Source organism: Pagrus pagrus, assembly GCF_965226575.1.
Source record: "Pagrus pagrus genome assembly, chromosome: 10".
Taxonomy (NCBI): domain Eukaryota; kingdom Metazoa; phylum Chordata; class Actinopteri; order Spariformes; family Sparidae; genus Pagrus; species Pagrus pagrus.
Window position 1 is genome coordinate 20,383,353 of NC_140194.1, and position 27,694 is coordinate 20,411,046.

The 27,694-nt window shown below is 41.3% G+C and overlaps 1 protein-coding gene across 2 annotated transcripts in view; it reads left to right on the forward strand.

Annotated features, from left to right (window-relative positions):
* The window catches only part of lrriq1 (leucine-rich repeats and IQ motif containing 1), a 40,455-nt gene that overhangs the window by 3,948 nt on the left and 8,813 nt on the right, over positions 1-27,694 (forward strand). For both annotated transcript variants that reach the window (XM_084363809.1, XM_084363810.1), the window contains exons 10-28: positions 76-2,010; positions 2,146-2,298; positions 2,458-2,608; positions 2,996-3,189; positions 4,238-4,365; positions 4,562-4,635; positions 5,196-5,289; positions 8,535-8,714; positions 12,191-12,631; positions 13,169-13,352; positions 15,391-15,516; positions 16,040-16,129; positions 17,008-17,141; positions 17,276-17,347; positions 17,473-17,561; positions 18,353-18,454; positions 24,935-25,049; positions 26,172-26,232; positions 26,792-26,912. In XM_084363809.1, the coding sequence (XP_084219935.1) occupies positions 76-2,010; positions 2,146-2,298; positions 2,458-2,608; positions 2,996-3,189; positions 4,238-4,365; positions 4,562-4,635; positions 5,196-5,289; positions 8,535-8,714; positions 12,191-12,631; positions 13,169-13,352; positions 15,391-15,516; positions 16,040-16,129; positions 17,008-17,141; positions 17,276-17,347; positions 17,473-17,561; positions 18,353-18,454; positions 24,935-25,049; positions 26,172-26,232; positions 26,792-26,912 (4,444 nt within the window). The remainder of the gene's footprint in view (positions 1-75; positions 2,011-2,145; positions 2,299-2,457; positions 2,609-2,995; positions 3,190-4,237; positions 4,366-4,561; positions 4,636-5,195; positions 5,290-8,534; positions 8,715-12,190; positions 12,632-13,168; positions 13,353-15,390; positions 15,517-16,039; positions 16,130-17,007; positions 17,142-17,275; positions 17,348-17,472; positions 17,562-18,352; positions 18,455-24,934; positions 25,050-26,171; positions 26,233-26,791; positions 26,913-27,694) is intronic.

The window sequence follows — 27,694 nt, forward strand, 5'->3', positions numbered from 1 at the left end:
TACCTGTAAGTAAACGTTTCTAATGAAATGGGACAATTGCTTTGTTGTATTGACTTGTAATGATTTACCATTTAGGAACTCATCAGCAACTTACAGAGACGAGTGAAGGAAGAGAGGAGGATGAGGGAAGAGGAGCAGAATAGAATGAAGGAAGAAGAGGACAAGAGGAAAAGAGAAGAGGAGAAAGTTAAGATGGAGGCAGAGAGGAAGAGACAGGAGGAAGAGAGGAGGATGAGGGAAGAGGAGCAGAGGAGGATGGAGGAAGAAGAGGACAAGAGGAAAAGAGAAGAGGAGAAAGTTAAGATGGAGGCTGAGAGAAAAAGAAAGGAGGAAGAGAGGAGGGTGAGGGAAGAAGAGGACAAGAGGAAAAGAGAAGAGGAGAAGGTTAAGATGGAGGCAGAGAGGAAAAGACAGGAGGAAGAGAGGAGGATGAGGGAAGAGGAGCAGAGGAGGATGGAGGAAGAAGAGGACAAGAGGAAAAGAGAAGAGGAGAAAGTTAAGATGGAGGCAGAGAGGAAAAGAATGGAGGAAGAGACAAGGAGAAAGAAAGAGGAAGAGATACAAAGAGAAGAGATTAAACTTAAAAAAGAGGAAGAAGAAAGGAGGAGAATGGAGAGGGAGGAAAAATCAAGAGAAGAGGAGCGAATCAAGATATATCTGGAAAGGAGGAAGTTGGAGGATGAGGTAAGAATGATGAAGGAGGAAGAAAAGAAGGAAAGGGCAGAAGTGGTAGAGAGGAAAAAGAAGGAGGAGAAGGAGAAAAGGAAAAGAGAAGAGGAGGAACAAAATAAGATAGAACAGGCAACGAAGGAGATGGAAAAGATGGAGATAGAGAGAAGAATGATGATAGAAATAAGACTGAAGAAGGAGGACGAGTGCAGAAAGAAGAAAGAGAGAAAAGACAAAGAGGAGAGAGTAACTAAAGAGATTGAGAAGAGGAAGAAACAGGATGGGGTGACAGAAAAGAAAAAGGAAGCTGATGATAGAAAAAATATGGCTCAGGAAAATATGGATAAAGAGATGAGGAAGGGGGATAAAAATGGAAATGTAGATGAAGAAATAAAACTTGAGAGGAAAAAGACAGAAGAAAATCATAGAAAAAGGGTAGAGGAGGAGAAAGACCAGGAAGGGGAAAATAGAAAAATTAAAGAAGAACTAAGACCCATTGTAGAGGATGAGAAGAAGAATAAAGATGAAAGGAAAACAGAAGAGGAAGAACGGGGTAGGAAGCAGAAGGAAAAGATGAGGAGACCGAGGGATGAAGACACCTACAGAAAATCAGAGGAAGACATGAGGCTCAAGGAAGAAAATTATTTGGACAACAGGAAGATGGAATATAAGAGCAAAACAAAAGATGAACAGAATAAGCGGGAGGAGGAGAAAAGAAAAAGGGATGAGGGGAGGAAAAATTTAGAGTTAGAAAATGAGCAGAATGGGGAAAATGTAGAAGAAAACAAGAAAGAGGTTAACAAAACAATGGGAGAAGAAATGAGAATCACAGAAAAGGAGAGAAGCAAAAATAGAATGATGCAGGTTTGGGAAAAGGAGGTAAAAGTGGTAAAAGCACATGAGCTGCAAGAGAAAAGAGAAGAACACAGCATGAAAGGTAAAAATGAGAAAAAACATATAGATAAAACAGAAAACTCCTCACAACGAGAAGACAGCACCTCCTGGTCCTCCTCGAGCCTCGAGTCTATAATTTGCCCCACCGGTTCTGAGGCCATACCACAACAACAAGACCTAGACAAGAAGATCAGTCAGACCTCTGCAAGGCCTTCCACTGGGTCTGTTTCTTTACCTGTGTGCCTCCCCGAGCACACAGAGCAGAGGAGGCTGTCATGGATGAAGGACTGCATCCCCTGGTCTAAACTCTCCCTCCAGAACAGGAGGAAGCAGAAAGGATCTGTCCGTAGCCGGAGAGGGCTGAGGAGGGCAGCTGAGGCCAGCAGCCTGCCACCTCTGTGCCCAGAGTCTCTGCTTCAGTCCACAGGCTGGAAATCTCTGCAAGAGGTAAATGCTCAAATCAGAAGTCACAAATATAATGTTTAATTTAATAATAACATATGCACAGGGATGTCTCACATGCTGACTTAATAAAATCCAAGAAAACTCCTGAGCACTGAAGCATCATTGCCTCTCTTTCAGGTGACCACAGTGACCCTGGAGGACTTGCCTGGCTGTAGCTTATCCACTCTCGCCCAGTGCACTCAACTTCGGTCCCTCAGCCTCAGACGCTGCGGCCTCAAATCCCTGGAAGGCATCAACCACTTACCGCAACTATGCTACATCGATGTACAGGTGGATATTCAGTCAATACATGATTATAATTCATTGCCCCAATACCACTATTTTTCATTTTTACCTATTTCTATTTTGTGCTGTTGAATAGTGCAGATTTCTGGTATTGCTGGTTAGATATCACCTCAATTTTGTTTGTTTTGTTTTGTCTGGTCACAGGAAAATGACATCTCTTTTATCAACTGTGAAAATATGATCTGTTTACGAGTTCTTAAACTCGGACTCAACAAGCTGACGTCCATCCACGGTTTAGCTGGTGCTGAAAACTTGGACGTTCTGGACCTCTCGCACAACTCCATCACCCGCATTGGTAGGAAACAGAAGATAAATGTAATGAGAACTCTGCCAAGTCTGTAACACTCCACAAGGGGTCAGCATCGCTCTTCTTTTCAGTCATGGTCTTCCTTCACTTCACAAGGGCATTGAAAAGTGATTTATTTACTGAAGTAGACTTGGGCCCTGAGGCCAAAGTCATAAAAAGATATCGGCCAGGCAAGAGGTTAGATACATTGAATTGTACACTGAGCTACTCTTAACATATTTCTGTGACTCATGAACTCATAAAAAAAGGAGGGAGCTTTTCAATTTAACTTAGGTTTTTAGACATGCTTATGCCTTATTTACTGCTTATGTGCAGATTGACTCGTGCTTTTTTCCTATCTGAATAAGTGGCTTCTCTTTTCCACCTCATCCCCAGCTGGTCTGGAGTCTGTGAGGAGACTGCAGAGGTTGTCAGTGGATCACAACCAGCTCATCAGCACCAAAGGGCTGAGGGATGTTTACACTCTGCTCCACCTGAACTGCTCACACAATCACCTGGCGAGTGTGGAGGGGCTGGAGAACAGTGCTCTGCTCAACACACTGGACCTGAGAGCCAACAGCCTTACTGAGGTGAAAAAAGAAAGAAAAAAAGTCTGACGTCTGTAGAGAAACCGATTTGGATGTTTGAGGAGGGCGAGGTCCCTGTACCTCCACAGGTTTTATTGAATTCAGCCAAAATCATTCCTTTTTCATCTCATAGGGATGTCAATAATAATCATTTTCTTCATTTTCTTTTTCTTTGCTGAAACAAAATATGAAATCATATGCATTCATTGTTTTCTTAAAGTAAAAACCCCAAATTTGCTTTCTGATCAGGATTCTGTATTTAAAAAGGTAGTAATTATGATAACCTCTTGTATGGTTTTAAAACCTTCAGAATAAAAGCTTGAAAGTGTTACAGATACATACGAGTAACACAGGTTACAGTTTTAAATGGATGGATGAAATGAAGGAACATCACATTTTCCATCAAACAAAATTGTCTTTTTTGGATCAAAAAAAGGATTTGATGTAACAAGTTGTACAAAAATGAAATTTGACCTGCAAGTCTGAGACACATCAGCCTGAAGCATGATGTGCAATCTTGAATTTGTGAGTTGCACAGGCTACGCCTGAACTAAAAAAAGAAATGCAAAACAGTCAACATGCACAATACCAGGGCTCTGTCTGGCAGACCTAAATCAAAGGCACTAATTAATGTTATTAGCTCCATTAATCAATATCTTCTGTTTGAATGTTCTATAAACATCATTTGGAGAGTATGTCCAAGTACTGAAGTGTATCTTTCTCTTCTTCTATAGCGTAATTCACTCGTAATGGCTTAACAAATTCAAATTCAAGAAAGAGAAGCATTAAGAATGAAGGCACATAAAAACAAAGAATAATCATATTAATATATGCAACATTAGTTTTTCCTAAGGCACCCCTTGATCGCAGCAGAGCTTAACTTCTGGCACTCAATGATGACTATAAACACAGTAGGACAAAAACTACTGACAGTGATGGACGAGGTCATTTAGACATCTCTCAACCAGCAGCAGCAGCAGCAGCGTAAAGTTAGTCTAACCCCACAGTTTGACCAGTGTTAACTGTCAACTTCACCCTGTTGGTCCATCAGCCCCCCAGTCTGAACAACCAGGTCCTCCTCAGAAAGCTGCATCTCGACGACAACAGCATCTCCTCCCTGCAGAGCCTCACTGCCTGCTGGCTTCCCCTCCTGCAGCATCTCTCTGTGCCCCAAAACAGGTACATTCCTCTAGTTCAAGGCCTGTTATGTTACAGAAGCACAAAGGAGAAAATAACACAAAGTAATTTGATATGAAAAATTAAAACTCCGGTCACTTAATTCAGACTGTGTCTGTACTAAACAGCGACATGACTGTTAGCTCGTGATGGAGTGTAAAGCTTTCGAAAGGTCATCATTTGTTTCTGTGTTTCCTAGAATTACCCAGCTGCCCTCTATATCTGATTTTGTGTCCCTTGAAAATTTGGATCTTCGATTCAACTGCATTTCAGGTAACAGATTGTCTTGATTAAACAGACTGGATGAATCCAATATCCTCCTCGTAAATGCTTACCAACTTCTACTGTGCACGTAATGTGGACAAATTCAAAGCCTATGTTGTTTTATCTGCTGTTCTCTGACTGTAAGTAATGATTCTATATTTTGTTGATTTTAATTTGCTGCCTTGTGTGAAGCATTTTGTAACTCTTATTTTGAAACATTTCTAATATCAAAGATTATTATGCTATTGCTGCTATTATGTGACACTTGCATAACCAAATTCCCTTACTCCCACACAGTCACAGATTGATTTCACTCAACAAAAGAAGTTGGAATAGTTACAAATTTACATGCACCAAACTTTGAGGCATAAAAACTTCTTTCCATCCATTATATGACACTGCTGCTTTTATAATGGCTCTGTCGTCGTTGCAAGCATGTTATACGACTCTGTGGAAATAAGATGCGTAGTATGTTCACAAGTCTCTGGAACTGGACACTGGTGAAAGTGAGGAACACACTGAAAAATAGACATTGAGTCGACAAAGTTGCTTTCCCACTTTTCCCTCAGAGCTCCAGACTGTGTGTGAAAGTCTTGAGGGATGTCACCTCCTGCAAAAGGTCCACCTCACAGGGAATCCTCTTCAGCAGGAGAGTGGCTGGAGGTAAGGCGAGAGCTGGAGGAGGTAGAGCAAAATATATGGGCTACTGTTTTGTAGGGTCTAAATACATTGTTTTGTAATCTGTATGCATATCCGTGCATGACGAATCGGGCAGTGCTGTATTAAGGTGTGCTTTTAAATTTCTGGATGGCTTTTCACTTCTAGCTATAGCACCCTCTCCTCTGAGTACCTGCTAAACAGTTTCAAATCAAGATGGTGTAACTAGAAATTTCCGCAGTTCTTTTTAAAAAAATTATTTGGACAAAAGTCCCAGTTTCAGCTTCCTTTGCTCCGTAACATCACTCGCAGTGATGGATGTTCAAAGGAGCATACCAGTGAAAAGCCAGTATTTCTCTGCTGGCTCAGGTAGTCTAAACATTCCTGCAGAGCACAGGCCTTCCTGTCCACTTCCCAGGATTAGCACTGTGATCCGCGTCCGCTATTAGATTACTGCGATGTGCCACCGACACCTGCGTGTACGTACGTCGCACTAAGTGCTCCTAATTCCCAAAATATTGACACAACAGAAAAATCAATTATCCTTTCAGTGTCAATTTGCTCATTCACTTATCTTGCCTAACTATTTTACCGATGTGAAGACAGTTGCTGTGAGTTTATATCAAAAATATGCAATGACCACTTATTTTCTTCATGCTTCTATTGGCCTGTAATGAACAATGATGTCAGCTGATAGAAGTTCGCAAAGTTGTTTAGCTCCTCAGAGCTACTCACACCCATTTAGCAAAATGTCCAAAAAATGAAATCTATACTTTGTTTGCCCGGCCCAAAACCCTGTTTTCATACTCTATGACCTTTGTTTCAGTTTTAGAAAATTTTTTTATGGGTTGTTTTGCTAACTGCATTTACACTGTTGTGTTGAGGAAGTTTCATCTGTCATTTTTTCACCTTTAAACCATCAAAATCACAAGTGTAAGGTGTTGAATGTCGGTTGCACTTGCAATATTCCCGCCTTATGTACTACGGGCCATTTTGGTCAATAATGCTGACAGTTGGAACATTTCTGATTTTTAGTTTGTAGATGTGTAGTGGGTTGTTCTCTGTCCAAAAACCTGGAAAAAACGCTGGACATTTCACCCTTCTTAAGCCTTAACTGAAACATAACCTCAATTTTTCATTGAACTTTACCTAACCTCCAATGCCAACAGTGGAATTAACCCTCTGTATTTCCACACTCATGCCGTGGCCCTTTCATCCCGCGCCAGTGATAACACGGGCTAAATTAAAGCACCAAAAGCAAAGCTCTAAGAATTACGCTCCCTGTAGGCAGCCCGTGATCCAGGAGACGTGGAAGAAGAAAACACTGGGTCTGATTAATCAGGGCCACTTTAAGAGCATGTGTTTTGGAGGAAGTCTTCACTAAATGAAATACGGACTTGTGCTCATACGGGCTGGGGAAGGAGGATGAAGGAATGTGTGCAAAGCACAGTGTTTCCCTCAGAGACGAGGTTGAAATTTATATCAATTTAGGAAAGGTTCAGGTTCAAGTCCAAGTATAGTCAAAGTAGATGTAGCTATAGGGAGGAGAGAGATTCATAGCATCTAAATTGTGATGCTCCCACCTTCTTTTGAAGAATTACAAGTTTTTCATCTGGTTAAGTTCAGAACCCCTGAAAAACTCAGTGTCTCCAGTTCTTTAACTGGAATCATCCATCGTAAACATCCACAACTGATGGCATCTAATTGTTTTGTACATAATCTGCCTTCTCCCAAGTGTGTCTAAGTGGCGTCGGTTCCTGAATTGAATTACTTTCCCCACCTCAATGAGCTCATGTAACGATCAAAAGGTCGTATTTAGGTTTGGAGCTTCATTTGAAGACAGCCAACCAGACAACATGCCCGAAGGGTTGGAATCTAATCCCGATCTGTGTTGGAGAGACCAAGTGGGCCACATCAAAACCGCATCCCTCTGACAATGCACAGATCCTGTCCTTTGGACAGTTTGTCTCAGTGTGGCAGTAGGGTCTGGAAAACTTTGCATGCTATCAGAATACAGTTCAAAGCATTTAAACAGGTTTAAAATCCCCAAAGGGATCGGAAGAAAAGGCTTTACAATCCAGACGTAATCACCTTAAGCACCACGATTACTCCGCCGTCAGTGTGTGTATTTTCAAACTGGATTTAATACTATGCTCTCTACTTCATCTTATCAGTTGAGACTGTAGGGAACAGTTGATCATTACAGTAAAATGGAGCAAGATCTGCCCATAAAATTAAATTCCAGCCATTGATAGGTAAAACATCTTGAGGTGCACATGTGTATGAAATAAGAACTACTGCAATATTCACAAAAACACACATCCTGAGCTGGTGAAATGAAACGTTCGCCCTCTACACATGTTTTATCCTCCTCTGGTGACGTGGTAGACAAGATTTAAGAGCATATGGTGCTCTGGGAATCAATTTTGAAAAACCCAGTTGTTCAAAATGTTTTTTAAAAAATTGACTTTGTAGCCTGAAGGCTTGTATTTTTTCACAGATTTTATTGTTGCTGTTCCCCAGTGTCTTGTAGAGTTTCCAGCTCCACATTTTCCCACTGAACACAGACCACATTTGGCCTCCGCTGGTGGACGCTCTGAGTCTGTTTCTCTGGCAGATAGCTGGGATTCCTCTGCTTGTACATCCTTAGCCTCAGGCAGCAGTTACCTCTCCCCCAGACTCACAGCCATTCAGGGCTCCCCTCCACTGTGAAGGCGTGTGTGACTACACTCCCAAAAAACAATACAAAGTTAGCAGTTCCAAACGGTCTCAAATTGCATTCAGATTGTGACTCCAGATCACAGTGTGCACCATTTGTACCAGTGGATCAAGTACAGCAAATTCACTAAATCACTGTAAATAGATTAGTCCACTTAGTCCAGAGGACAAAATGTACAGTGCATACAGAGCAGCATGTATAATGAATTGCCTCAGTGGGACTCAAAACACCTTCTCAAGCTCTAGCCTTTCTGTATCAGAGAAACATCACAGCTTATATCTTAGACCTGACAGAACCTCTCTCTCTAACAAGTGTCACTGAAGCTTCAGATTTCGTTTTTGAATTCTGTTCATGTTGCTCTTAAAGAACTTCTTTGAATTTACTGTTATGTACTTTCATTTAAGAAGGATGCTTGTACTAAATTACTTTGTATTGATATTATAGTAAAAAAAATAAGAGATCAAGACAAAATAAAACGTCTTCATCGCCACAATGGCTACTGATAATTTATCCAGTTTGCTCTCCTGTTCAGATCCACTCTACAGGAAGCAGTGCCTGGCCTGAGGGTCATTGATGACCAGGAGACAGACCTTTCTCTATCGCCACCTGCTGCTCAACAAGTCAGCTTGGCCTCAGGCAGCTTCATAGCATTCTGCCAGGCTCAGCTTCAGCAGATTGGTGATTTACAGCAGCAGCACAGCAGGGAGCTCAGGTAAGAGATAAATGACTAACTGCTTATGCAATCAGAGAAAGCGGTGTGGTGTTTAGTTATTTATTTACTGTTAATCCTTTCTAAAATTGTAATAGAAAAAAATCTTATTTTCATTTAGGGTCATTTTCTCTAATACTGACACCAAGGATCAAATAGGGAAGCAGGGAGGGGATTTTTAGTAAGTATTTATTCCACACCGAATTTACAAAAAATATTCCTTTCACCTTGAAAATTCCAGAAATTGCAATTTCTCTCCAGTTTTCGTCAACATAAATGGTCAACCAGAACTGTATGGTGTGGTGGTATTGGCAGGAAATTGCCTAAAGACCAGCCTCAAACCACATAAAAATATAAACAAAAAATATATATATCTATGGGGAACGCCATGCTTTTACAGCCTCTTAAGTCCCCAATGAAATGAAATGGGAAAAAACTGAAGGTGTATAGAGCGGTTTGGATATCAAGGGATTCAGATAAGACAGAAAACAAGAGAATCCTGCCGGCACCTGGCGACTGAAAGGCAAGCAACACTCGCACAAACAAGCACGGGCCCTGATGCAGGTAGCCTAGTTGAATGATGATTTTGGTCACTCAACTAGGTTATAAAATGCTCACAAATATCCCCCAACTAGAGAGAACAAGGGCAGCAAAGAAATCTTACTACAATGAGACTGCGACAAAGCAAACACCAACACAAACCTCCTAGTCTTTGTAACTTTCTCCATTTTCCCAAAGGTGTTCAGTTGATTCACATTTTGTGTCTTGTGTGTCTTCTATGAAAGCATCTGCATTTGTCATATTTGTCCTCTCATTCATTTAGCTTTTTTCTCCATATTGTATTTCTTGTATGAGGAAAAGAAAGAAGAAAAGTAAGGAAACATACATGCCAGGGGTGAAACACTGAAGGCATTATAACACACTGAAAAAGAAAAACTGAATCAAACGGCAAACCCGAGTGAAATTGAACAGGATAAGACAACATAAATAACTTCAAACCTGTTTACAAGAGGTCATATTACACGTTTTATCTCACGCTGATCAGCCTGTCAGACAGACAGATACGAAGCAGTCAGGAATGTTAGCTATCCACTTGTTATGTCTGATACATAGGGCGTAGTGAGCCTAAAGACAACGTCCATCTATTTTCACAAGTCCTTCGATGTCACTAGCCTCTGCACACATTGACGCTCCTATGCAAGATGGACCACCAACACTTAAAACAGTGGTCAACTTTCTGCTTATCTTCATGACCCTTCCAAATTACATAGCACAAAAGATGAAACGTGGCTGCGGCTGCCCGTATGGGTCAGACCGAGGACTCCTATGGCTTGAGGGGTAGCGTGGTGCTCCCTTTGCTTCACCCCTCACTGTGTGCCCTCTACCCCCCTGGCCTCTGGACAATGAGCCATTCTGGGGGCTTTGCAAGGACCAACACAGCCATTTAACCCCTGGCCTGACCTTGTGTCTGACTGGGGTTTAGAGGAGGTGAGAAGAGTGCCACACGTCAGTCCGCTGGTGGCTGTAAGGTGGGAAACCATGGGGTTTATCAGGGGTATGGTTTCACAACTTTTCTCTACAGGGTGTAGGGTGGAGGCTGAATCCTCTGTTCCTTACAAAATACCTCTGTTTAATCCTTACATATGAATTTTTATGACTTTGACTGAGTAACTAAAAGCTCTTTTTCTTAATACAAAGACTGATTAATGCTATTCAAAGGTCCAGTGTGTAGGATTTTGTGGCATCTTTGTGGCAACATACACTTCCAAGGGATAGAACTGGAAAGAAGTGAAAAATTACAAAGAACAACTTCTCAGACATAAAGCCATCTTTTGTACATTCATAGATCCGGAAAGCTTGTTCTAATCAAGTCTTTCAGATTAACCATAGTCCGAGGTTTCATCAGGTAGAGCTCATTCTTCCTTTTTGCATCTGATAGGTCCATACATTTCACAAAAAGAGTTAATGGGCCCCAGACCTTTTCAAGCATATCTGTATATTCCAAAGGAAAAGTAATCAACATTTGCCTAATCTAATATGTTAAACTGAGGTAGTTTTTTTCTCTCCAAAATTATGCAATCAATCTTTTGGTTACAGGAGACACATATCTATCATTATTCATTCAATAAACAAAACAGTTGTAGTCTTTTTAGTATAACATTCCCTGTGTGTGATACTATATACTACATTGACTGAATTTTTGCTTTTAGTTTCTATAGCGTAGTACTTGACATCCCACCATTTTTTTTAATCCTGTGAGCTGACAGGGTTAGCTGACAGGTAACAGGGTTACAGACAGACACAGGCTAGCAATACTCAATATGAGTCTTGTCGATATTATTTCTACAGAGTAACACAATTTGTTCATTTCTGCACTCTTATATCTTACATGTTAATGGTGACCCTGCAGTGAACCAGCAGGTACGGGGGGCTGGGGTCAGTGGGGTCACAATCCTTTAGGACCTCCCGACTCCTCTCTCTCTTGTCCCACTGAGAAGGAAGAGCTATGTCTTTGTAGAGAAGAAGCTGTACTACCTAAGGCTACTGGCCCTCCAGACTGGCTGGGCACTAAAGTGTCTCTGCCCCCTCGGGGGTAAAGACAGGGAGGGGAGCAGAGCATTGCTAATAGATTCATTAAGTTTCCATTGAGGTGGCTTTGTAGTCAGTTTATCCCCTCAATGAAAGAGACATTATATGGTATTAGGGCACACAGAGCGACACACAAACAAGCTCACAGTCATTCACCTCACCTCAGATGATAAGAACTAAATGTCAGCTAAATCTGATATTCCATTCATATAGATTTTTCTGACTTCCAGCAGAAAGGATATCATTTCTATTTCATGTAACGGGCGGCTAAATTGGCTAGCTTGCAAAAAGTGGCTAGCTCTAAATTGCTTCACATTACATATAGTACCTTTTTGCATTTTGTTAGAATTGCTTCTGGTAATAATAGATGCCGATATATTATTGGTTGTGGTATACGAGTATAGCTTTGATTCACTTTTAAAAAGTCGAAATCTTTTTCAGAAACAAATGTTTTTTAGGTAGTATAAATCTGAACTGCAGGCCTACAGAATCGATCTCATACAGGTTACAACTATGCTGTTTTCCAGATCCAATGATCCACAGCTCTGAGATGATTTATTAATAGCCTTTAAACTGGACAACTGCTGCTCCTGATATGTATCTGCTGTGATGTTTATGCAGCATTGGCAAAACCATCAAGTGTAGTACACTGTTACAGCCATTTAGTTCAGAGGAGGATGCGTCCAGTCCCCATGAATCACTGCAAAGGCCCAATAAGTGGGTCTGTTTTTTACCCATGAGGACTGGAGCTAGGATTTTATCGAACTGTTATTTTTTTGAAATGTGTGTGTGAGTGGGTGTTTTTCACAGGCTCAACTACAGTACATGCAGACATACTAAAAAAGAGTGAACGTTCATACCTAAAACAGCTTGTTCTTGTGTATTCACAGTAAAGCCTCATCTTCCCTGGATGCTGTAAAGATCTCCTGCCGACACTTCACTGAGGCTCTGCAGCTGGCTGCGGACCAGAGATTTGCCCATGAATATGGTGACACCAATGTGGCTGACCAACACAGGGCTGCAGGCCAAACAATACCTGAGGAAACAGTTGACATGGGCAGTGCCAATGCGGGGAAGCTTTCCGAGGCCACTGAAAAAGTTCCACCTGTTATACCAATCAGCAATAATATCAAATGCAGCTATTGGACTTTGGATGAGAAGTCAGCTGCAGAGAGTCGGCATGACACATTTGACACTGACACAACGTGTCCACAGACAGGGCCAACAGTAAGCAAAGCGAACTCTGGCAGTGTAAACTCTTTGGCAACGAAGAAAAAAAAATATTCCACCAATCTCAAAATGGCCCCTGTGTTCAACCTGGATCTCCAAATGTAAGTCACCAAATATTCTGAGTCAATAGAGTTCACTTGTGTGCATCCATTCCATCCAACACTACACTGTCGATAAGAGATCAGTGAGATCAGCTGATGTAGTGTTTGTAATGGAAGCTTCCAAGTTTTTTCACATTACACAAGTGGACACCGCTGGCTTAAAGCAAACACTTTTTTTTTTTTTATTATATAATTCTTTTTATAGCAGTTCAGCATTTTATTAGTTTCTGTTGCAGAGCATTTGTCATCATTGGAACCTCCTTTATGTGATTTACAGCAGAAGATGTTGAACATCTTATTCATTTTAACACGCAGCTTCATCATTAACGCTGCACTATCTTTGGGAGGACAATATATCGTTCATGTGAAGGGTGGCTCTGGACAGGCTTAAACTCTCCAGAGTCCTGCTCTCCAGATGTCTGCTCAGAAATAAATCCATGTTTTGAAAGATGAAGGTGCTATGACATCATGTATAGCCCTCACTTTGTGTGTGTGTGTTTGTGATTTGTCTCTGTGTGTGTGTCCTTTCTGGAGCAGCGCAGCAGCAGTCGTGATTCAGCAGCTGTGGAGAAAATACAGACAGAAATGTGGGAACATCAGCAGCCCCTCCACAGCTGAGAAGAGGGGAGGAAGAGGAGGAGATGGAGTGAAGCCAGGGCCAGGACCCTCCTATATTAACGGGAGCGTTGTTGGCCAAGATCATGCAGCAACTGTCATCCAGGTAAAACTGTTGGAATTTTGTCAGACATTGTGACCTTTTTGTTTGACTTACTGTACAGGAGGTTAAATCTCATAACTGGAGGCTATAATAAAGGGCAGCAATGTTCAAGCTGTGTGTCACCTCTATTACTGTGCATAGAAAGCATACCTTTGCAACATCCTCCACCAAACTGTTGTCTGTTGAGTTGGAAATGAACAACTTCGCTGTATGTTGTACGGTGGTTACATCAGAAACAACTATCCAGTCAGAGTATGTAAATTATGTGCTCAACACAGTCCACCCACAGAGTCTTATAGGCCAGAGACTGCCTACTACTTTCAGTATTTGTGAATGATTGGTTAGTTTGATTGTAATCAGAGATACAAATGTAGGTTTCTTCAAATTTAAGTTGTGATTCCTGAGCTTTGTACAAAACTGGAGGCAATGCTCTAATAATTATGTGGTATTTAATTCAAAACAACAATTAGATCCAGTGTCTTCCACACGTAGACTTTACTCGGACGGGCCGCTCAGGTATGTTAATGGCCATCCAAGTGTATTTGGCGACCCGTTTTAGCATTTTTAACTTTAATTTTTTAATAATCCGCGATCGATTAACTAGTGGACAATCTGCCCTTGCTCTAGCACTCTACTGACATTTGCACATGATGCACGTGTTGCAACCTCTGCAACACTATGTTGTCAAGCTTTAATAGTGGTTCTGAAAAAGATTAATCTCATTTCAGGTCATCAAATACCAATGCCCCTCTCCCCCAAGTACATGGCTATTCTGTGGGAAACACTGAGATCACTTGTTCCATAGATACAGTAGAACAGCACCTAATGAGTATTGTCAACATCAAATATTTGGTCAATTATATTTTTGGTTTATTGACTAATCATTTAGTCTTTAAAATGTCTGAAAATAGTTAACAATACACATCACAAGCTCCCACAGTTTAAAGGTTAAAAACAGGACATTCACTGTCACTAGATATCACACTAGACCATCAGCATCTCAGACCAAAACTAATGTGCGTGTTGTTCACCAATAAAATTGGAAAAAAAACCAAAAAGCATTCACGAAACTTGGATCAAACTGTAAAACTAGGCTAATCAAATATGAATCTGAATTCTGTTACTGCATATTTCTCGCCTCAAACGTTTTCAAAAATATACTTTAGTGACCTGTTTCTTACCAGGCCGCCATGTTAAAACAAATGCGGGAGGACAGAGAGGGCCACCAGAACAAAGAACAGAGAAGCACAGATGTGCGTGACATCATTCTCTTCAGGATGCCTTAAATGATTGATCAATTATGAGATTTGTTGACAATTCACTTTGTCAGTTGACTCTTCAACAATTGTTTCAGCACTAGTCTGCACTAGCAGCCTAGTTTAGCATGGACGAGAGACTTCTTGTTAACCTGTTGATGTGTAGTCAAGGACCTTACTGATACTGAACATCTTAAATTTTCCAGTATTGTAACTGAGGGCTGGAGTCACTTTCACTCAGTAGAAATGACCATTTTCACCCTTGTACATCCATCTTCAGGCCTCATACGTGCTGTGGAGGCTTATTGGCTAATCCTCTGTACATAGGTATAAGCTGTTGTTCTAAAAAACACGCTACTCAACACTCCTCCCAAATCCCTTTTCAACACAAAAAGTGTTTGATGAGTCCTTTAGGGCTCTCTGAGGTAGGAGGTGGGGGTGGTGGTCCAGTGGAATAGTGTATGTGCCTGTTGGGGGGGTACACAGTGATTAATCAGATTCCAAAGAAGTGCGGTAGTAAGAGTTCTAGGATTCCTGCTCGGCTCAACTTGAAGTGAGGTGTGCCCCCCCCAGCCCGTTGGGAATTGGAGGATTTAGAGGCACACTGGAGCTCCATTTGTCTCGGAACAGCCCGGAGTCACGCAGAGTTCAGACAGCAGAACACTCAGCAATTAAAAGAGAGGTTAACATGTTTTATTTCCCTAATGGGATAGCGCACAATATTTACGTTTGCCTGATTCATGAAAGGTTTTCTACTGTACCATTTCTTCTTTGGGTACCTCCAGGCGTTCTGGAGGGGCTTCACTCTGAGGAGGAGGCTAGCATCTGCTCTGGCTGCTGTCACATGCTCCGACAGCGGAGAGGACGACACCTTTGAGGAGGTAGACATGGATGAATTTGTCTTTGATGAGGTATGCACACAAGTTCATGTGTTCTTCACTTTCATGGTTCAGTAATTTGCCACCCCACATCCCCCTCAGACACACAAACCTGCACAGATGATGATCCAAAAATGCATAAATGCATACATAAACTTTCCCAACATTCTCTACATATACACACAATCCTACACACATGCACATCTGCAAAGATACATACAATAACATGCACACGTGCACAAAAAACTGCATATTTGCATTGGAAATGACAACAAAAAAGGGTTTATATATGCAAACCTGTTTTTTTTTTTACATGTAAAGCTGGACACATTCACAAAAACAGGGGAACATACAAAGACACACAGTAAAGAACAGACAGACACCAACCTGTACATGTACACCCATACTCACACACATTACACACAAAACACATACACAAATGTAATCATGGTATTATTTGTTTAGTTCTGAATCTCAAGGCACGTTTCTTTGTTGTTCCTCACCTGTTGATGTCCAGAAATATATATATTTAAAAAATATTTTTATTTTTAAAAAGGCAGCACTGGAGAAACACTGGACACTGCCACTTTCTGAGGACTCACCTCTCAGACGTTACCCAGTGTCAGAGCAGCCACTGTCTCTGAAGGTAAAGCAACCGTCCAGGGCCTTTCTGTAGTATTCTTAAAACCTGGTGGGCTGGTATTTTAGAGGAAGTGGCCCGTGAAATCTGGGAATTACCAGCCCCTGTGTCATGTCAATGGATGAGTTATTTTCTTGCCCTGTCCCTTTCGCATCTTGGTTATCGCCCCCTCCAGGATTTGTCTCACTCTCCCTGATTGATCTTTAAATTTATTCTCTTGAAAAACAAGATTATTTCCTGGAGGGCTGAAGGTTGCTCTGCACCAGCAGATGTCATTTTTCACACTGGCGGACTGTCGTCCTGTTTTTTTCCCCTTCATTTACCTCTCGTTGGATCTTTTCTTTGGAGCGGGCTCAGCGCTGTACATCATGGTAGCCGGTTTAGGCCAGCTGATGTGATGCAGCTGCTGTCGTGGCCGGCCTGTATGTGTTGACACTGAGGTACACATCAAAGGCGGGGATGAACAATTTAGCGCTTCCACTAAGAGAAAATGGGATCTGGAGAGTAATTAAACTGTTAGTTTGACTTAAATATGAGCATTCCTTGAGTGTGAAAACTTGCTCTGGTGAAAGAGTCAGCCAAATACCTCGAAAGAAAACATGCATGTTAAATTGACTGGGCATTATTGTATACATTGTATTTCATTTCTGAATCTATACTGTATGTTGTCTAGACAGAGATATAACTCTGTTTTTCCATTCAGCTCTCCTCACCCTTAAAAACACACCTCCAATGTGGACTTTTACTCAGGCACATGTGAAGTTTCCTAAGATACATGGCTGCTGTACAGACTTTTGTCTAAAAAGTGAGCTGTGAAAAATCTTCTCAAATAAGTGACAAGAGCTGTAAATTAGTACTGACGCCGATTGATGTATGTATTTCAGCCTCCACGGCCCTTTCCTGAACCCTCCCATTACATACTCCCACCACCGGTTGAAAGAAAGTCAAAGCAGGCCTGGGTGGCTCCAGAACAGGTGGACTCTGAAAGGCAGGGTGTTTCCCCATTGAGCTCCAACAGGTAGGGTAACCCAGATGAGATGAGAAAAGATAAGGTGGGATAGTATATTGATATGTGAAGTAAAATAATAGAATTGAATGTATATTTTTCTGCATTTCATGATTATGGGGACAATATTTTATCGATGATTTCAGAAGCAAATCTCCTGCTTCAACCTCAGCGGTCAGTGGTCTTTCGAAAAGATCAGAAAAGATACTCGAAGAATGGTAAATCATTATGTTCTTATACACCGAGTCTTCATGATGACTGTTTCTAGGATTGTTTCTATGACCTTGTGTGTGTGTGTTCTGTTATCTTGTTGGATTTTCATGTTTGTCTTTGTTGTCTGTAGGGGCTTCACTAACCAGCACACAGCTCTTCTAATGCTCAAGAGAGCCCAGAATATGAAGTCAAAGAAGCACCAGCAGAAGAGACGTCGAGGTGAGTATGTGTAGAAACATATGGGTAAAAACATATATTTGAGCTTTGTATTAATTTCATGTGCCTAATATTTCAGGTTAGCCAGCATCATTTTGAAACATTATTGTGAGCAAATGGCAGAAAAGTGCTTATATATGCAGATTTGGTCAGAGGCTCTCATGGTTTCCTTCTTAAGAATCCCTCACAGTAAAGAAGAACCAGTTAGGACATAAATCTATTTTCTAAATGGGAAAAAATCCACACTGATTTTTGCTTCTGTTCATTCCTGTCTTTGTTTCTTCAACCGTGCTTCAACAGCAGTGAACCTTTCCACCTCGTGTACATTAACGAGCCATAACAGACAGCAGAAGCCAGGGCCTGTCGCCTCTTATTGGGTCTTAGTCGAGAGCCTGCAAAGGAAATAACTATTGCCAAGAAACCTCTTGACAAGTCATTCCGTGATGATTTTCATTACGATTCATTGTAGTGGTTGAGTGCGGCTGCAGTGAAAGGTGACCTCACCTCTGCTCTGCTCCAAGAAACAGTAGTCCTGCCCTGGTTATCATGCCACGGTCATGTAGAGGGAGGCTGCTCTTTGATCACAATTGCAAATGCATGATTCCAATAGCAGGCCTCTTGTCATCTCGCTCCACCGACACACAGGTCTTTGTCTGCACTAACTCCTAATGGCATCCACCTCAGTGGAACCAGAACGCTGTTCTAATATTTTCCGAATGTTCTGGTTTTCTGCTTCTGGTTTTCAGCCTGCCTTGTCCTTCTTTGACCCTCTCTCTCTCGCTAACTCTACCTAGATCCCTCTGTCCGCCTTGCCTTGTTCAGAAACTGCGGTTTCCAGCCGGGTCCAGTGGAGGCACGGAACAGGAAGGCACGACACAACAGCAGTGATATAAAAGGTAGGACTTGAGACATGCTATTCGTTTGTGCCCTGTAGAAACACCTTGTCAGACATGAACATCTGTACAGAGTGGAGATGTGCACTTCAGAACCTGAATCTAAAATCTATTAAGCATGTGTCACAAACAGGGAATTTGCCTTGGTATATTGGTGCACAACACTAGACGTACAGTAATAGAAAATTTTAAATAAAAAAAAACATAAAAGCAAGCACTGCAAGTCAAGAAGTATAGATGCTGTTCAGTTTCATGCAGGAATGTGCAAAAATCTTGACCAGGGAATATGCTTGAGTTCACAGTATTAAGTTAAAAGAATATTTGCAATGGACCAAATGTTTTTGCAGAGATAATAATTTCACTACTTTCGCAACACATGTTTGAGGGGCTTGGGATGCTCGAAAACTCACTAAAATGTGCACAAAAATTGCAATCTGATATGGGTCACAAGCTAAGGTGTGGCAAAAACACTCGACAACGCCCCCTACAAAATGTCAAATTTCTCGTAGTACGTTTCCCCTACATGTACGGAAATTCAGTAGGCGTATGTATCACATCTAGATCTACAAAAAAGCCTCTTGGTGCCATACCTTAAACCCAAAGTAGGCCATTTTGACCTTATTTTAATTTTTTGCCATTTACAATCAATGCACTTTAACTCCTAGGGTTAAAATGTTGTGTTTACGTCACGCAGCATGCCCCTGTGAATATTGTCCCTTCAAATTTGTCTTAAGACATCTACATGCCAATTTTCAGTCATAGTCACAGTACCACCTACTGGCCACAGGAAAAGACAGTTTCAATACTTTGATGTACTTACCCTCCTAGCAGGTCAACCAGATCAACCTCAGATTTTATCAGAAAAGCCTAAATACCTTGATAGTGCCGTGTTGTCTAACTTCATAAGATTAATTATTGCCAAAATAACACATAAAAAAACAGGTTTTAACTTATCACATATGACATTCTTTCCCTTAAGTTTTTATTATTGCCAATTAAATAATTGGTCAAATAATCCTGAGAGTTTACACGTACAGACTGTTGTGTAAAGTGCTGGGATAGTCTGAGAAGAGGCACATTACTCCCTCCATCTTTTTCTGCTGTGGCCTCCTGCCCTGCCCTGAGGTGGAGAGATGATTTGGCATTGTGAAGTCCATAGCCAGACTTAAAAGGAAGGGAAGAGCTGGAGGGAGGGCAGTAGGGAGGACAGGGGAAGTTGGCTTTTATCATGAGGGCCTGTCTCCATCTTTCCTCTGCACCGCACCGCCACCCCCACCCACCGGGGTCAAGGCCTCACATCCAGAGAGCACGACGCTCGCGGTCATCCAGCAGTCAGAGGGACGCTGCAACAACAGCGTTTGCCAACAGGCAGTGAAGTGACTGGTCTCTTTCTGGTCCAAGTCCAATGCTGCCATCAGCATGAAATACCTCTCAATTAGCTGTGGAGGAATACAGTATGTTGGCTTCATTTTATGTTACAGTTGGAAAAAGAAGAACAAACTGTACCTCCAACTTTGGGATGTTTTTCCTTTCCACTTTATCTTTTTTGGGTGGAACGCTTTGGTAATTTGTTTGTAGAATAATTGTGAAGGAGTCCCCTTGTTTCCATTAAATCTGATTCATTGTTATGCGGTGTAAGATTAAGCAACAACTTATTTTAAGATGATTTATCTTCATCAGCAGCCAGTAATTTCCATACTTAAGCAAAGATTGACAAACTTGTCATTTATTGGATGGATGTTTATTTTTTTCCTACTAATTTATTTATTACATTAAAAACTAAGTGTTAGTATGACAACAGTATTAACTGCAGGTGTATTACGTATGACAACTTTCCAACACTATAATTACTCGCAGTGGAATCGTGTCTGAGCACAATATGGCTGCGGATAAGCTCTCAGCCAGTTGGCAGTCGAGGGCCGGTTTCATCCAAATGACCTATTACATTACAACAATATTTCCAGTTCAGTTTCTTTCCAGTGTCCTTATCTCTGCTCTCCACCCTTGTCTTGATAATTCATCAAACAGGACTGGTGTTCTTGAGCAATGGAGTGAAGCAGCTACATCAGCTGATAAAGTAACAAGGGTCACTGGTTAGGATCACCCTTCCCTCTCTTCTTAATACCCCGTGTCCTCAGCTGGTTTTCTGATCAGACTGAGAGGGATCCTGTAAAATGAGTAACCCTAACCAGCTCGGTTCTGGAGGAGACGACTCCTGCTGCCTTTTTACAGGCAACTGTGTGACAGTGGCGACGGCGGCCTCAGAGGTGGCATGTCAGGAACTGGCTCATGGTTCTGTGATCCCAAGACTCTGTAAATGGGCCAAAGCCAGCCTCCCCTCTTGCGCCCCTGGTCCTGACCTGTGGAAGGCACCCCCTCCTCCGGATCCATCCCCAGTGCCCGGGGCCTAGCCAGCCTAGCCCAGCCCAGCCAGTGCTCCCCGACAGGGGCTAACGTTTCAGGCTTTGAGTCAAGCCCCTTCTGGAGGTGATTAGCCCCAAACCCATGACAGATTCTTTCCAAGATATCCGACGCGGCGTGTTTATTTTATCCGGGCTCTTTGTGTGGATGTGCTGGACATGAGTAACCCACTTGAAATGGGTATCGGCTTACATACCCAGAGAGGAAGATAGAGAGGGAGAGAATGTAGCAGAGCCACAAGACATTTTCTTTTAAAGGCAAAAAATGTAGAAATGCATTTTTTTTTTAGATTGTCAAGTGTCTGTGTGCTGCAGATGTTGAAGATGTTGTATGCCTCCGAGCGTTTCTCCATGTTTCTCCTCTTTCTTTCCACCAACGCCTTCCATTCAACCCCCCCTCCGGGCACACACACTCTTCCAACCTCCTTCTTCCATCCAAACTGAGATCCAGCCCCACCAAACATCCGTCCTCATGTCAGAGGGACACGAGGGTATATATTTTTATTTCAGCCTGGAACCCCTACCTCCCGAGCACTTAACTCGATTTCACACTTCAAGTCATCTACAAAGTCCAACTGAAACACAATCATCTTGTTTATCATCCATCATCCAAACTAACTTAATGTCAGACTATTTACCACCATTCATATGCATTCAATTTCTCCCCCCGTAATCTCAGAGCTTCTATTTATGTCAGGCACTGGAGCTCTCTTTTCATAGTGTACAGTATGTTTGAGGTGCACTGGCACTCAGACATCCGACTGAACACTCTGAGTTAGGGTCCTCAAATTTCAGATATGCTCTGATCTTCTTCCACTCTGCAGATGTCATGAAAATAAGATTCTCAAAATGGTTTTCGTGGTACTATACAGAACAAGGTAAGAGTTAGCCTTAGCTTAGCTTTTCTTAGGCCTTATGAGCTAAGTTTTAAGTTTGCAGACAGGGATGCAATGAACGAATATTTACATTACTGATTCATTTGTGGGATATTTTTACGATGAATCAATTAAGTCTTAGTCTGTAAAATGTCGAAGAATGATTGCTCAACACAGTTTCCTAGAGCCCAAACTGACACCTTCGAATTGTTTCTTTTGTCCGACTTACAGACAAAAACCCAAAGACTCACTCATTCATTAACTACAAAATGCCAAAGAAAAGCTAGAACCAGCAAATGTTTGACACTTTTAATTGAAAAATGACTATTTTTCAATAGCTGGCAATTCATTTTATTTCGATCAACTAATCATTAATCACCTAACCGTTACAGCTCTTGTCAGAGTAAGTCTACAGTTTTCACATTCTTTCTGTTGGTCTAATGCCAGTCTTAAGCTTCTAGCAAGCCAAAATGAAAGTTTGTCAATACTCTGAATGCTAACCCCTAACTTAACACAGTATTTTAATATTTCCTTTTCAAGCTGTAATGAGTAGTGACAAAGGGTCATTAAGTAGGTCCCATGATTAACAGATAATTTTGGGTCATCTTTTGGGTTTTATGTTTTTGTAGTGTAAACAAACCAAAAGCTTAGCCAAAGTTATTTAGGCAAGAACGTGAAAAGTTAATCCATCAATTGAAGATCGTATCAGACCGTTGTAGTGTAGTGTAATAGCCATCGGACAATAAAATCCAGTATTCACACCTGCTTTTTACAATAAATTGCCAGGCTGCAGAGCTGAGAAGTAAACGGTGTCCTTCTCTTTCAAGCTCCATGTTTTCATTCTTCACACAACCACTTTTTTGTTTGTAAAAATGAATGCAACACTGAATGCTTTTAATGAGACATTGTCCAATCCAGTCCAGAAGTGTGCACGGTTATCTCCATTTTTAAGATGGCAGGTTTTCCGCCTCCTCTGTGAATTTGGCAAATGCTTTTGCCTTTAGATGTGGTTAGAGGACATGTCACACTAGTTTGTTGCAAGTTCACTGAGACCTTAAAATGTGTCTGTTGTAAATATCTCTTACAGGCTGACTTTGTATTTCATGTTACTTGCTGAATTACCATGCTCACTGCAGTTTTTCTTTGCAAAGGCGGAACAAAATATTACAACAACGCAAGTAGTTTAGAGTCTGATTGTTTGACTAATTTTGTTTATTGCCCTGTCCTTTAAATCATATACCTCCATATCAGCAATCAGCAATTACTTTCTGAGGACAGAATTGTCGTTTGAGATGACTAGAACTGTAATTACAGTTTAATTAATCACCAGCTATTTTGATAATTAATTAATCTTTTTAGTCATTGTTCAAGCAAAAATGTCAAACGCTCGCTGTGTCTAACTTCTTAAATGTAACGATTTGCTCCTTTTCATTGTCATTTATGGTAGTAAATGAGTCTTTGAGTCTTTGGTCTGTTGTTTGGACTAAGGAAGCACTTTGTGGATGTCACTCTGGATATTTGAAATGAGTATTTTTAACAATTTCTTGGCATTTTATAGACTAAACGATTAACCATGAAAACAATTGGCAGAATAATCGATGATTAAAATAATTAGTTGCACCCCTATTTGGCAGCCACAAAAACACCGTGTCATTAACTCATTCATGGCACCATTTCATTTCTTATTAGGGTCTGCACTGGTCCTGGTCTGTTGCCTGACCTTGTGTTTTTTAGAGCCTCCTCCCCTCCGACCTCTTCAAGTAACAAAGTGCCAGCATCGTGTCTCTCCTCCTGCCCTGTTTGCTGCAGGCCAAACCCTCCACCCTCGTCCTCCTCCCCAAACTCTCTGATATTAAGTCAGTGCTCTCTCCTTCTCAGTAGAGACGAGATCACTTAATGCACTTAAGAGCCTCTCTTAACAGGCGTGACTCCTACAGGCCCCCTCCTGATGTCCTGGAGGAGTTCTCGAGGGGGATTCAGGAGGTTGGAGGGGGTCAGGAGGGGGCTTAAGTGTGGAGTTCACAGGGGAAAAGGGAAAGGAGAGTGTCTCTATGATACTGGAGTGCAACATAAATGTGAACTTTTTTCACACTGTGTGTACACACTGAACATGTGTTTGCCAAGCTATGCGTTCACCTCTGGGGATTTCAGATTTATTGTCAGTCTTTGTAGCAAGTTTTTATCTATCCATATCAGATCCTATGATTAGAGGGACCTTTATAAAAACTGAACAGGAAATATAGATCCTTTGTTTGGATCATACAGAGCTATACTAAGCACAAAACATGAGCAAGTTGCTGTTTAAAAAACATTTCTCTGAGGGTTTTTTCTGAACTGCCTGTGTCTCTGTGTATTTTCAGCTTTGGGAAGTGCGAGTAGCCGTTTCCTGGCCTTTGCTGCCCCGGGGGGAAGCATCTATCACTTGACATCTTTAGTGGGGCTTCTCAATTAACCCATGAAAACTGTAAAGCTTCTCTTCTTCTTTTTACAGCTCAGCAAAAGCAAGTAAATGGCTTAAATAAATGCATCATTAGTTCCAGCATTGAGCTGTCAAAATTCATTATCAGTTTACACCCATCCACGGCAGCATTACTGTCAGCGCAACATAAATGTTTACTTTGAATTACGACCTTATTATGGGATTTCGACGCAACCCGTAAATCAGTGGCCTTTCAGATTTCTTTCCTTAACAAACTGCTGGAACACTGCTTGGATTTAATTTTGCAAAGAACCACAAGGGCCCCAGCTATTGTTGAAAAAAAGCAGATCTTCTCCTGTTGCATCTTTCAGCAACGTTAAATGTATTACAGTAATGCTCCTGACTGCTCCAAACAAATACACCACCTTAAGCCCAAACATAAACACAGAGAGCTTTGACCACTGATCTTTCCCAGTGCTGGAAACCCTGGCCAGCTGTAATTACAGTGGAACATGTCAAATGTTGCTACAGATCAGGCTCATGAGCTGTTTATTTGTTAAACTTGTACTTTGGTGAGCTCCTTCACTGCAGTATTGATTACGCCTCCTGTCAATTAGAAACATTCCTCCTTCACCCCAACTTTCGCTGATAAAGCAGCACACTCATTCTTTGCTACTATTGTCATCAAGAAAGTTACTTTACTAACAAAAGGAGTTGGAGGAGGAAGATCAATAATTGCCTGTCGCGTTTATGTGATGTTTTCCTGCAGCTCGTGAGGCCGAGCTGGGCCTTCAGCAGGCAGAGAAGCCAGAGCGAGTGAAGCAGGATCAAGCTCGGCAGTGGCTGCACAACCAGGCTGCTCACTCTGACAGGGACTCAGAGAGGTGAGGCGCTTAGTGTGGGTCAGAAGGTGGTGTAGGTGGTGTGTAGCTCAAATTGCTTCAAAGGGTTGCTTCACCAAATGACAAAAATGTATTTTCTAATTTATCCATGAGAGTCTCTCTGTGATTTGACACCAATGTGGATTATCCATCATCACTGGGATTTTGTTTCTGGAAAGACACTTTACAAGTGAATTTTATAAAAAATCCAACATTTCAATGCTATGAGCACCACAGATTAACTTCTCATGTGTTTAGGAGGTGGCAGAAATCTCTAAACCTGGGCAAAAAGCCAAAACTATTTGTGCTAAGTGCCACTAAAGGGAGTGTGCTATTATTATCCAGACATGTTTAGACAAAATTAATATTCTGCTTGGGTAAATAATTTGTGTATAACGTCTTAACCTCTTAAAAAAATCTTAAAATCTTGTCCTTCTCCCTCTGTAATCTATAATCTATGTATATGCATATATATTGCATTTAAAAAGATATCTTGTACTTCATTAAAAGCTTTACTTTTTAATAGTTACTTCCTTGCAAAACAGAAATAGAAAATTAGCCAAATAATACAGTACAAAATAATCGACTAAAATAAGCAAAAAGTCAGGCCAAAGTGCTTTTTTCGTAAAAATTAAAGAAATACATTTAGAAAATCTCTCATGCAGGGGTTATGCCCTTAAAGGGATTGCAATGGTTAACATGGCGCTAAAATCCCAACTCTTAACTCACCGCTACTTATGTAATAATCTACCATAATGTCCATGTTTTGAGAGTGAGACGAGAAACACTTGATTTAGCTGATACTTATACTGAAATTGGTTACTAGCTGCTTCCCTGGTTGTGATGTCACAAAATCATATACGTCATAAACTCAGATTTAACTTGAGCACAGAGAAACTTTACCCCTTGGGCAGATGAATCTGAAAACAGAGTAACAGAGGCAGTCAGCATGTAGGCCTGTGCTAAACCCTACCTAACAAATAGACATTAAGATTATCATACATGGCATCTGTGTTTATTCTATGATATGTTGGAGGTAATTGCTCAGAATTCAGGAGAGGAAACTGCTGGATTGATAAGAAATCGGCCCAAATGTTTGGGCTTTTTCTTTTATTTTCTCCTTAGCTTGCATTTCTTACCGGAGATCAGCTCAGACATTCTGAATGGAGGCCGAGTGCAGCTTGTGGTGAGTACAGTCCCCTCCCAGCAGCTCATTCACTTCATAGCATGACAGTGAATCTTGATTTGAATCTTTTCTGGGGGGCAGTTGCATGTATGTGAGGGTACGCAGTATTTACATTCACCAGTCAGAGTCATGTCTGCGCTGTAGGTTCCCTCCCTTGGAGCCTGTCTCATCAGCTTCGATTTAAAGGAGGCAGGGGGGAGGTGAGTCTGAGGTTTAGCTCCACGGTGACACTTTCAATTGGATCAACTGGCTGCAATTTCTGCATTTTACTTGCAGAAATCCCAGTGTCACTTTGGAGCAGTTTGCCAGGACCCGAGAACGATGCTGATGCTCGTGAGGTCTTTGAAGTCAGAAACTGCAGGTCTCCCTGTGCCGTTATAGAGCAGTTTGAGTTACGATCACTGGCAAGAGGAGCCGCCCTCTTCCTCCTGTTTCTTAGATATGTTCAGACAGCAGAGCCGCTGGTTGTTGAATGTTTTTCAAAATGCTGGACTGCTTGCGTGAGACGTGTCATGTTGGGCCTCATTTATGTGTGTGTTTCTGCGTGTGGTGTGTGCAGGCAGACCCAGGATACACAGAACGTCTACATCATGCCAGTGGATTGTGGGCCAACAGCAGTTTAACTGCCCAGCCTTGCAGAGAGAACAATTATCCTCGCAGAAACTCTTTGGGTCATGCAAGTGAGTCTTGTGAACTTCACAGCTGATTTTCTACCCAGAATCACTATGTTACACTTTTCACTGAGCTTTTAACAGAATCTGAAAAAAACATTCATAGACTGTTCTGAAACACAAGACTCTTGTATCCCCGTAAAGTAAATTGTTTTTGTCATTGACTCTGCTTTTAAACCTATCCGCATAAATTGTCTTAGAGACATTATTCAGGGTTTCCATATGTCCTTGAAATCCTCGAAAAGTTTGTGAATTTGAGGAAAAAAAATTCAAGGCCTTGAAGATTTTTGAAAATAGACATAAATAGTCATGCATCCCTGAAAGTGCTTGAATTTATATATATATATATATATATATATATTGTTCAAGAATAATATTTGTTTAACATTAGTAAATAGGCTACGTTCTGCCGTCTGCAAGTGTGTCTCCTGCAGTTTTCTGCCATCACTGTAACACAGCAGCATGACTGAGAAGTGTTCACACATTTAAGCCTCTCATTCTCTTTAATTGTTGTCTGCGAGCTTCTTTAAAGCCTGCTTCTTATCATCATTAAATGCTCCTTAATCCATGTCTCAAACTAAAAATCTTTTCAAAAAATCTTTAAAAAGTCCTTGGATTTGATGTTTAAACTGGCATTAGACATTGTTGTAACGAATCAGTACCAAGTAAAAGTTGATTGCACAATTGAATAACTAGAGAATTATGACACAGTCGCCGTTTGGATTGGTTCCCTTTAAACCTCACTTTTACGATGCAGTTTTGTCTGCCACAGGGCATGAAATCTCCCGGGA